Consider the following 12,083-nt stretch of genomic DNA (forward strand, 5'->3'; position numbering starts at 1 on the left):
TGCATGGAATAGATTCTGCATCTCTAAATGTATGAAGCATAAGATTTTTGAAAGATGGATGAAAATATTAAACAAAAATTTTCTGCTCATTACTTTCATGAGTAATAATACATGAAGCTTAATTTATAGTGTGTTTCAATCTGCTATTAATTACTAACTGCCTTTGGCAGGAAAATAAACATGTTCCTTAGTGTAGGAAGGTCTAGGCTTTAGAGGTTAGAGGGTAAGATCAAGAGCTAAATTTCTAAAGAAGCAGTGAATGTATGAACAAGACAAAGTCCAACCTAGAGATTTTATTGTTGAATTGATACATGTGTGTGTGTAAAAGACCACAGCAATGACCTCAAAAAAATAAGGGCTAGAGATCAAGTAACAAAAGGACATACTTACCCCATATTGCCATAAAAATAGCAAAGAAGACTGTTCCTCCATTATCAAACAAATATGTCACCTTGATGGAAAACAAATAAAAATATTATTAGTCATACTATCGAGTACAATAATTCAGTGATTACTGTTTGCGTTTAGGTACTATGTTTTTTTCCCCAAATAGAATATTATCTTACAGTTTGTAAATACAATATATTAAAGATTTTCATGGGTCCTGCAGCTATTTTATACATTTTTATCATGAGAAAAGGTGAAGAAACAGCATTTTTTCACTCTTTTCTACTCTCTTCCCCTTGATTCCCTTTTCCCTGTCTTCATTTCTGCTTAGAAATAGTTTTACCACCCTGGGGAAATATTTGTGGGCCACAGATAGTCAAACTACAATGACTTGTAAGAAATTAGCTTTTCAGATGAGGTGTAGCTAGTTGCATTTCTATTAGACAAACTTCCGGGAGTGGAGAAGTTGGAAAGTGAAGAATTCTGCCAGTGAGACTCACACTACCGATGGGAAGGTATCACAGAGCTGACCCTAATTTCTAATGCCTCTCTCAAGGGAACATGAGTCCAGTAGTGGCTATAAGATGTAATGAATCCCATGTTAAGTTGTTTTAAGAAATTTCATAAATCACTGAATATTTATGAAACAAAGTGTTTTTTAATCAGATACTAACTGAAGCTTGATAAAGAACAATATATAGTTGTACAATGTTATTGAATACAATTTTCAGGGTCACAAAGATTATTTGATTTTAATAAAACAAATTCAATTTACTTTTGCTTGTTTTTATTTGCATAATGTCCTCACTATATCTGTAATTTAGTGAGGAAAATTAAACTAATATAGCCAAGGCAATTTTAAATGTTTGGCCAGCACATAAATATCATAGAAACTATAGAGAAGATAAGGACACTATCCTTCCAGGAGAGTAAGGCTAATTATGGGCTAAAGACCATTATTATAAGGGGAGCTGGAATAGAATGGTGTCCTTTTTGCCCGGTCTAAAGACTAAAAGAAGGCCAACGGCGGCATTAAAATAACATTAATGCATATTTTAATCTGAAAACCAATATGTAAAACAGGTAATCATAGAATGCATTTTCTATAATATATTATTGAAAACATCATCATAAAAACGATGTGCTTCTTTTGAAGGTTTATAGATATATGCCAGTGTCCTATATGGCTTTAAAATGCTACTGTGGTTAAAACTTGGAACTTTTAAAAGCATAATAAGAATTGGTTTTCAGAACAATCATCAGCATACATTATGTACAGGAGAGAAAAGGATCATAAAGACGTCTCCTACAGAGCTCTTAAAATTGCACTCGGCAGGGGCATCCAGCGTTTTTGTTTCCAAAGGAATCCCACAGGGACACCTGAAACTGCAGAGCGGATAAACAGCTGTCTATTTCCCTTTATAAACAGGTCTTATACAGGAAACAGCCTCTTAGAATGTTAGAACAGAGATTTTACACGTGGGGACTTAAAGGTCACCAAGAAATAATGGTTCTCCCCTGCTCCAGAAATAACTGTGCTTTTAGAAAAGTGGCAAATAAAAAAGCTAGAGTGAACAACAATTGTGTTGCTTGGATGTGCTTTGGCATAGCTGACACAGTATTTTCCTCTAAAGTACCTCTCATTATTTTTTATTTCTTGCCAAGTTTGCTTATATCACTTCCAGGCTTTCTCTTTAACTCAATCAATGTAAACATTAACTTTTTAAGAAATTCATGAGATACAGTAGGTAGACATGAAATATTCATGTAACGTGGAATTACATAGATGTAATAGGAGATAAAGCTAGAAGAATAGTAAAGAAGACTTCAGAAGTTGCTCCAAGGAGGAGAATAACAGTTTAAAATCACATGTTAGTTTTACCAAGCTATTAGGTATTGGATGGATTAGGACAGGTAAATTCATGGAGATAAGAAAAGCAACTAGAGACCAGTGGTAACAGCGTGAGTTGCTAAGGACTTTATTTAAAATGCTGATATAAGAGCTGCTCAATAAAAATAACAGGAGAAAGAAGGAAGAGTCAAGCTTACTGCAGATGGCTCACAGTTAGATCATGGATAATCGTCAAGACAATAAAATGAGAAGTGGCCTTCGGTCTAACAGGACAAAAACACTTGCTATATTGAAGAAAAACTCTAGTTGAAATCTTGAGAAAACTCCTCAGGCAGCATACCAGATGTGTGACAGCAAAAAAGAAACTTTTTCTATCTGTTTTCGATCTGGGCAATAAATTATTTTATTAGAAAAATAGCTTACTTTATGAATGGGGGACCCATGACAAGCATTTTATTCAACATTGTTTATGTGAACAGGTGTGATATATGAAGAGGAAAGCATATCGGGGCCTATACAAATCTGTGCTTAAGCACAAATTTTCCATTATCTTTGACTTGTGATGTTTCTTACAGAGTTGAGTGTGGCTATAAATCAATAAATGTGAGAGTTGTTTAAGGAGACACATTTTGTATTAAGTTGGGAGCTTATGTCTCCTCCACTATAGCTGCTGAATCTTTCTCTAAAATTGCTTAATAGGTTCGAAATAGCATAAGGCTCTAGAAAATGCCATTATACCCCCAGTGAAGTTCTTCAAGGTTAAGGAGAACAAGGTGCATCCTAGAAAGATTCAATCATGTAGGTCAGGCTGTTAACTGGAGGAGTGGAGGACAGAAAGTCAGAATTTAGGCTGGAGTTCAGTTCCCTCTTGCTTCCTCAGTCCTTAACTCAAGGCCTGGACAAAACCTGAATAACCACCTATATATTGGCTGAACCTGGACACATGTTACAACAAACGTGGCCTCTTGATTAGTCCATTTCCTACACAACTTTCAAAAATATTGTCCTAGGAATTCGTATCATTTGAAGATCTTGTTAACATGCAGAACAACTGATTCTGAATTTCAGGATATGGGGCCCAGGAATCTGCTTTTTAACCAATGTGCTAGGTGACTCTGTTGTCTATAGTCTTATACAGACTCTTTCATGAAGTTTCTTAAAGAAAAAAAACCCAGCATCTCTCCTATTTCTGTTGTAGTCTTAGATCAGTGTACTGCCTGAAGCTCATATTAACTATTGAGTTTGTTAAACAAGTAAAATAAACAAACAAAACAGAAAATAAGTGTTGTGGAAGTAACTTTAAGAGTTGAGTTATAATTGAGTTATAATTTGAGTCATTTTTCAAATTATATGAGAAAACAATTTAGGACCTTCCATCAAATTATTTCACCTTCAATAAGAAATTTTAGCATCACAGTGTTGGACAATGTAGTGTCAGTATTTTTGAATGTGTGCAAACCTCAATAAATTACTTAACTGCAATTTTTTTTTAATTCCCATACTTTTAAGTGTTGAAAATGAAAACAGTCATCTACATAAATGTTAATGTACTTAAATATAATTTTATTATATGAGGGAAACAATTTTTATGCAAACCCATTCCTCAAATTATAAAAGGAATAATTGCATGTACATGACATAGTTTCCAATATATAATATAGCAGACTTAATTTCCTATTATTTGTCACAAGTGGTGATGAAATCTATGATGAACTGAATTAACAAGTACCTAGATCATGTGGCTAGATAATACCAAATTGGTTGGTTTATTCTTCTGGTAAAAATCTGTTCCCTTTTATCTGACTCTCCTCATCAAGTAACTTATAGATATTTAAGTATATAAATTGATATAAAAAGGAATGTTTTTTCATCCAATAAGGAAAGAGTAATTCTGCTTTTTAAGGTATAAAACATGAAGCTACATTTTATCTTGGCTAAAGAAACAAATAAAAGATGTATTAAATATTTCATCCTAGTGGGTTTTATTTCTTGTATTCTTCCATAAGGTAATATTCTCCTCTGCAAGCTAACTTTGCCATCTCTCTTGTAAAAATTATTAGTCAATTCTTTCTGAGTCATACCTGCCCTTAAATGTACATTTTTGCATTGAGGAAAGAAGGAATATATTAATTGCACAATGACAAAAGCACTTTAAATGTAATGTCTCCTCAGACAATTTCTTCACTTTTTCACTCTATCATATATGGGTGTTTCTTATCTTTCACGTTCAGATAACACTAATGTGCTTTATTAGCTTTAATCTAAGTAAAAGCAAAAGTAACATATATCTAGAAAGGTTGATGTCCCTAAGGCTATTTTATGTCGTTGAAATACAAGGGCTGAGAGAGGGACATGTGTTTACATCTAATAACACTAACACAGTTGACTCTAACAAAACGTGATGAGGAAGTGCTGCTTCCAAACAAGATATCCACATTTCTAAGTCCTATCATCTTTGTAGGACATTTAAGAGAATTCAAAACTAAACATAATTTAAAAATTAAAATGTAAACAAAACAGACATTTCACATGCTCCTCATTCAAGATAAATAATTCAGAAACTAATTTGACTAATTTTGGTCTTGTAGTAAGGACGTTGAGTGACTTGGTTTTGTACTCATTGCTAAAACAAATTATATAGAGATCTCCACTTTTGGACAAGATGAACTAACAAGGTTGATTTTACTCCTATGCTGGAGACAGCCAAACAACGAACAAAAATGTAAAACAACAGATTGCAAGTTGGTGAACATCAGACAACAAAAGGCAGTGATCTCTGAGAGGTGGTAAACAAACAAGGAGATCATTACTATTGCCTCAGATTATTGTCCTAAAAGAACTCTGAGGGTGTAGAGAAGGAAAACTCGGACAGTACTCAGTGAGCATGCATGCAAGGAAAACACCTGAGGTCAAAGAGTCATTTGAAAAGATTAGTCAGAAAGAGTGACTATTCCCACCAACCACATTGAAAATCTTCATTATCCACAGTGATTTAGACAGTGCATACAAAAAGATATCGGTTTTCTTGTGGAAAATAATTAGCTCTAGACAGAGCCCTGCTGTGATTCTACAGCAACTATTTTAAATAAGGCAATATTCAAATATATAATATTCAAATATATCAAATTATTTTCAAATAAGTAAATCATAATGAGATACCTGTAGACATCTATGAGAATGGTTAAACATTTAAAAGATTGACTGTGTGGAGTTTGTTTCTGTAACTATACAGAATTCTTACACACTGGGATTCTTACACACTGCTGGTGGGCATGTAAAATGCTACAAACATTTTGGAGAGTTTTGTTTAGCAGTTTTTTTCAAAAGGTTAACCATGTGACTATCACATGACCCAGCCATTCCACTCCTAGGTTTTATCCAAGAGAAATAATAGCATTTGTCTGTATAAAGATTTATGGATGAATGTTAATAGCAGCCTTGCCTAAAATAGGCAACAAATTTGAAACAATTCAATTTTTTACGTAGGTAAATGAATATACCAACTGGCATAGATATAATAGAATCATACTCAGGAATAAAGAGGATTGATTTACTGATGAATGCTACAACATGAATGAATTTCAAAATAATCATGCTGTGTGAGAAGCCAGAAGAAAATTGCACATTATATGATTCCATTTACATAAGAATATAGAAGACACAAACTTATGTATAACGACATAAAGCAGTGGGCTGCCTGGGCATAGGAGTAGGGTTAGGGAAGGATTATAAGAGACTGTCAGAAAACTTTTGGAGGTGATAGATATGTTTATTACCTTGATGGTTGTACGTATGATGTATACATATAACAAAATGTGCCAATTCATAGAGTTTATTACATGCTCATAGAGTTTATTACATGCTCATTGCTTTACAAATAAAAATAATTGTGGGATTCCGATTTTCTAAAACTTGTATAAACTTTGAAATTATCTGAGAAATTTTAAAATGTACTAATATTTAGGCTCTAATCCCAAAGATTCTGATTTAATTACTCTGGGGTGTGACCCGGGCTTCAGGAATTTTAAAAACTCTTCAGGTGATTCTAATAGGCAGCTATTTGGGAATTTTTTGTATATCTCGTTTTCTCTGTACAATTGGAATATTTAAATTTCATGTATTTTCACAGGAGATACAAATTTAATCATTAGCAATGGAAATAATTGCTCATTTTCTAAAAAATCTAGATAGAATTACAAGTGGAAGTTGATGTCTATGGTGGCAAAAATCAGTTATCAAAACAAAGAAAGACAAAAATACTTAAATAAAAGTATACCTGCTTCGTAACTGCACCGACATTTTTTCTGTTGTCAATGACACTAACACTCATTGAAACATTTGAGAACAATTATTTTTGGTCATAGGCTACTTACTGGAGGACTTATCTTTTTTCAATTTTTCCCATATCTTATTATAGTGATGATAGCAGGAAATGTTAAAGAAATAAAAATAATAACACATTTATATATTAAATTATTGTTTGCAGTTATACTCAATAAAATCTTTTAAATGATTGAAGAAAATACTGTAAAGTAGGATACATAGAAATTACTATCATGTTTTTGTGGATGAAGAAAGACATAATAGATGAAGGTTTAGGCAAAATGGAAAAGCCAAAAGAGTAGGCAGTTATTTGATTTTTTGTTTTATAATACGTGATATTCTATTACACTTTCTGCAGGGGTTATTAGGTTTGGTTATTGCAGATAGGCTTTGTAAATTAAAATAAAACCGAATCTGACTTACAAATCACCATGCAAGAGTCATGAGATCATTTTTATGCCATCTTATACATCAGAATAAAAATGCATAAAATAACTCATAAAACCCACAAAGGAGATACCCCAGGTATGGCACATGAGCACAAGGGACCTCCTTGAACTCTCCAGAGCCTATCTGTGCAAAAGAGCTAGTTAAGGCTAACACATATAGACTGCATCTCATTCATACAATTAAAATTATGGGCCGGGCTCGGTGGCTCAGCCTGTAATCCCGTGCCTTTAGGAGGCTGAGGTGAGTGGATTGCCTGAGCCCGCGGGTTCAAGACCCGCCTGGGCAGCGAGACCTCATCTCTATAATAAATCAAAAAATCAGCCGGGTGTGGTAACGCATGCCTGTAATTCCGGCTACTTGGAAGGCTGAGGCGGAAGGATCGCCGGAGCCCAGCAGGTCGAGGCTGCGGTGGCCGGGAGCGGCCACTGCACTCCAGTCTGGGTGACAGAGTGAGACTCCAACTCAAAAAAAAAAAAAAAAATTATGGGATGGCAGGCAAAAACATGTTCAGTAACCTGAAATGTTACCCCATCTTCAGGAAATACATTTAACCACCGAAGCATTTGTCAAACTGTTTTGTTTTTGCAAGCTTTGCAAAATCAGAGCCTACTGTCTCACCAAAAAGACTACAAAAGGTCCCAGCTTTGAGATAACACTCTTGAGCTACTATTCAGCCTGGGCCTACTCCTGTCTTTTCTTTGGAGTCTACTGTCATCTGTCACTTTTACTCAGTAAACTACTCTTTGCTTTTGCTCTTGAAAAAAATGTATAAAATATGCCTCTGGATGACCTACATACTACCACTTGCACTAAATATCAACATTGCCATAGAAAATTCATCAACTTTTGGTTTAAATATTTTGATCTAAATAGAAAATAAATACCGGACTGTATATGGGTTTAATCAAGGATGCACATGACGAGAATCTTATCCAAACTACCAACATAAAGATTTTCAATGAATGCATGTTAAAAGCCATTGAATAAACAACTATTTGGCAATTATGCTTAACCTTGTACTCTGCATTGGGAAAAACACATGAAGAGATAGTCTCTACCGTTAAGATTTTACACACGTTTCTAGAAAAATAGACATACAGACTTCTTAATGCCTCGGGAGGAGAATGCAAGGGTGCACACTCACCTTGGCGTAGATACAGCTGTCATTGAGTCTCTGCAGTGAGCAGTTCTTATCACAGAGAGGGCACATAAAGACTTCGGTGGCCTTGCAAATTTCTTGGCTTGAGAAATGATAGGAAGAAAGAAAGAAAGCATAAACTTCTGTGTTTAGGAAGTCGCTTATCCCCTGCATTAAATCCTGTTGGATGCTGCAAGGCTGAGAGGAAAAGGAGATGAAGTGAAAACAGGGAGGGAGTGGTGGACAAGGAAGGAAGAACTTCAGGCTGTGGCTCAGACTCAAATACTTGAGAATATTTGTGATGCAAAGGATTTTGTTTGCTTCTTTGATTTTGGAGAACTCTGTGAAGATATTGTAATGATAGCAGGCAGTATTTTATGCTCGTGCAGCACTGGTGTGACACTGGTGTTTACAATGACATATTTGCATACACGCCACTCTCTCTTGTGAGGTGAAAGTGGATTTTAAATCTAGCTCATGGGCTTGGTAGTGGCTGAGCTGGAATCAAATCTGACTATTTGAACTTCTGGAGTCTAGTGATCACAACATTTATGTCTTCCCTGTAGTACATCATGTTTATCCGGAATGTTTATTGGAAATTAAAGGAGTTGCCTACTAATTTTTTCATAGTGCCTTGACACACAGTGTCAAACTGACATAATGCCATGTAATAGTTTATATTTACATAAATATATTCTTTAATGGAATGTAACTTCATGACATAAGTCTCTTCAGTTTTGTGTCCAGTGCCTTTAAAAAACATCTCAGCATGCATTATAGATGACTTTGTCATAGGAGTTGGGAATCAATTACAATTTCTGAAAAAATCTCACAGACTCAGAGTTATCAACAACCCAGTTTTCCGATGATTTGTGCCTTTTTCTTTCAAACGTGGCTCTTGTCCACTTAGTATTCCCTGAGTAAATCGCCTTTAAGTAAATCTTCTCTGAAAATATTGAAAGGAATTTAAAGGCTTTACAAAATACAGCTGAACATGTATCTCTTAATACAAGTTTAGTTGACAATTTTTACAAGTTGTTGTTTTTAAACATGTATACACTTGAAGCAAAAAAAAGAATGCATGTGTATTTCAAGTGTGGGATGTATGTAATTTCAAACCAAAGTGGAAACTAATAGTAAACAATGATAAGTTCATGTCTGTTAAGTTGTTTAGACTTCACTCCAATGTCAGGTAAGGGTAATTAACTCCAGTAATGAGAGAAAGCCAATGTTCAGTGTTCAACTCTACAAACTTCTCCAGGTTGTAGAGTTAGCAAGAGCTTTTTCGGGAACCTGGGCTTAGATCCAGAACAGTAGATCCAGTTCTTCACAAACTATAAAACAGCTAAAAGAGAGACAGAGTCTATTTCATATTTACAAGGAACTTTTCTATCAAGAAATAATCTACTAATGATGATGATGTAATGGGTTTTATACTATACTTGCTATTTGTGTACTCATTACCCTCCTAGTAATCAGGATGTCTATATAAAGTAGGGGAAGCAGGAGCAACATAACGTTTTAAAAACCCAGAAGAAAGAGAAGACTACATCTCCTCTTTGCAATACTACTCATTTATAGGAACGAGAGGTATTAACACACTTCTTGAGGAAAATCTGCTTAAAATGGGCTTGTTATCATAATCCACTGTGTTTCAGAAAGGATACGATGTGTCCTGCACTGGGATCTCATACAAAAAGGTGTTGAAGTTGCTATTTTACATCATCTTTCCTGCTTTCCAGACAGTCAAACAAAAGCCCAGATTTATCAAACCACTAAGTCTAGATTCCACCAATAGAGACTGGGTGCTATGTTTACTGTCAGAATCTTTAATTTACTTTCTAATTTACTTCTGTACACTGCTTAAATCTTAACTTGACACATAACACAAAAATGTTAAATAACTTTTGGCAACTTTTTTTAGTCCACAATAAAAAATTTGAGAGTATAACAAATTTCCTTGACTTTAACCACTAGAGGGAAGAAGAGTGCCTATCTTGATTGTTTTGTAATTTCTTTAGCAGAAATTGACAGCCTAAACAATCACTTGAATTGTGACTTTTGGGGGGGGGGTTGTTTGTTTTGCTAGCTAGACATATTAAAGGCTGATTCCAAGGATATAATAATTATTAACAATTAAAGATAATAAAAGTAGGGAAACATTTATTCATTTGGGGGTAGATGTTTGGATTCATTCACTCCAGGATACTGGTGCCTCTTGGGATTCAGCTAACATGACAAAGTAGAGGACATATCTGCCTGATGGTGTACATTTTGGAAGAAAAGTGTGGAAATAAGAAAAAACAGTATAAATAAAGCACTGCTTTTAGAATCAGATATGATCATCAGGGAAATGTGAATCCAAACTACAATGAGAGACCGTCGACCATCTCATCCCTGTTCAACTATTATATTAAAGAGAGAGAGAGAGAGAGAGAAATTAAGTGCTGGTGAGAATGTGGAGATATTGCAACTCTGTGCACTGTTGGTGAGAACACAAAATGGTGAGCCTCTATGGAAAAGAGTAGCAGATTTATGAAAACATTAAAAATAGAACTACCATATGGTCCAGCAATCCTATTTCTGGATATATTTCAAAAAGAAATAAAATCAGCACCTAGAAAAGCTCTATACGCCCATGCTTATTGTAGCATTATTAACAATATTCAAGATGGTCTTACTTGTGAGAGCTAAGCTAAGCAAAGGCACATAGAATGGTAACATGACACTGGAGACTCAGAAGTGGGGGAGGGAACAGGAGAAGGGATGAAAATCAGCTCTCAGGTACAATGTCCACTGATGGGGGTGGTGGGTACACTGAAACTTCAGATTACTTCTTCACCACTATCCTATGCATCTATGTAATGGAAAACCATTTGTACCCCTAAAACTCTTGAAAAATATTTTTTTAAATCCAAGCTATAGAAACATTTAGGATACAGAAACAAGATATAGACATTTCCAAATGACTCTTGACTGATTCATGTATAAAGAAAATGTGATATACATGTACTAGGGAATATTATTCAGCCTTAACAAAGAAGGAAATCCTTCCATTTGTGACAACATAGATGATGCTGAGTGAAACAAGCCAGACTTAGAAGAACAAATACTACCTGATTCAACTATGTGAGGTATCAAAAATAGTCAGACTCATTAAAAAAACAGTGTACAATTGTGGATGCCATTGGCTGGGGGAGGGAGAACTTGGAATTAAATGAATATAAAATTTCAGTTATACAATATGAATAAGTCTGGAGAGCTGCTTACAATAATTATCAATAATACTGTATTGTGTGTTTAAAAATGTGTTGACAACTAGACGGATATGGTGGCATGTGTCTGTAGTTCCAGCTACTTGGAAGACTGATGCAGAAGAATTGCCTAAGCCCAGCAGGTCCAGCAGATCAAGGCTGCAGCGGCCATGGGCGTGCCACTGCACTCCAGCTGGGTGACAATAGTGAGACTCAAAAAATAAAATAAAATAAAATGAAAATGAGTTGACAGTGGTTCTTATGCTATGCTCTCATCACTATTAAATATTTACTAACAATTCAATTGAAAGTATTCATTAATTAAAATTAAAACATTCATAAATTATACCAATTATAGTTCTATCATTGCTTCTGTATTAATTAAGATCATATAATCATTAATACTACTAATAATTTTAAAAATCAAAAATGGGTTTGAAACTTATTAGATATATCATTTCTAGATATATTACCCTGATCAAGTTACCGTCCAAAACAGGAACAATTTCTTCATCTCTAGGCAAGGATGTCTAACTGGGATATCAGATAAAGAATACTAGCCGGGCTCAGTGGCTCAGTCTGCAATCCCGTGCCTTTGAGAGGCTGAGGTGAGTGGGTTGCCTGAGCCCACGGGTTCGAGACCCACCTGGGCAGCGAGACCTCATCTCTACAATAAATA

The 12,083-nt window shown here is 34.9% G+C and overlaps 1 protein-coding gene across 2 annotated transcripts in view; it reads right to left on the minus strand.

Moving 5' to 3' along the window:
* ANO3 (anoctamin 3) overlaps window positions 1–12,083 on the minus strand; it is a 198,583-nt gene that overhangs the window by 74,656 nt on the left and 111,844 nt on the right. For both annotated transcript variants that reach the window (XM_008056070.1, XM_021711366.1), the window contains 2 exons: window positions 8,157–8,253; window positions 391–451 (listed from right to left, as the gene is read on the minus strand). In XM_008056070.1, the coding sequence (XP_008054261.1) occupies window positions 391–451; window positions 8,157–8,253 (158 nt within the window). The remainder of the gene's footprint in view (window positions 1–390; window positions 452–8,156; window positions 8,254–12,083) is intronic.

This window comes from Carlito syrichta, unplaced genomic scaffold (genome assembly GCF_000164805.1).
Source record: "Carlito syrichta isolate Samal-C Ts95f unplaced genomic scaffold, Tarsius_syrichta-2.0.1 Scaffold302088, whole genome shotgun sequence".
Taxonomy (NCBI): Eukaryota; Metazoa; Chordata; class Mammalia; order Primates; family Tarsiidae; genus Carlito; species Carlito syrichta.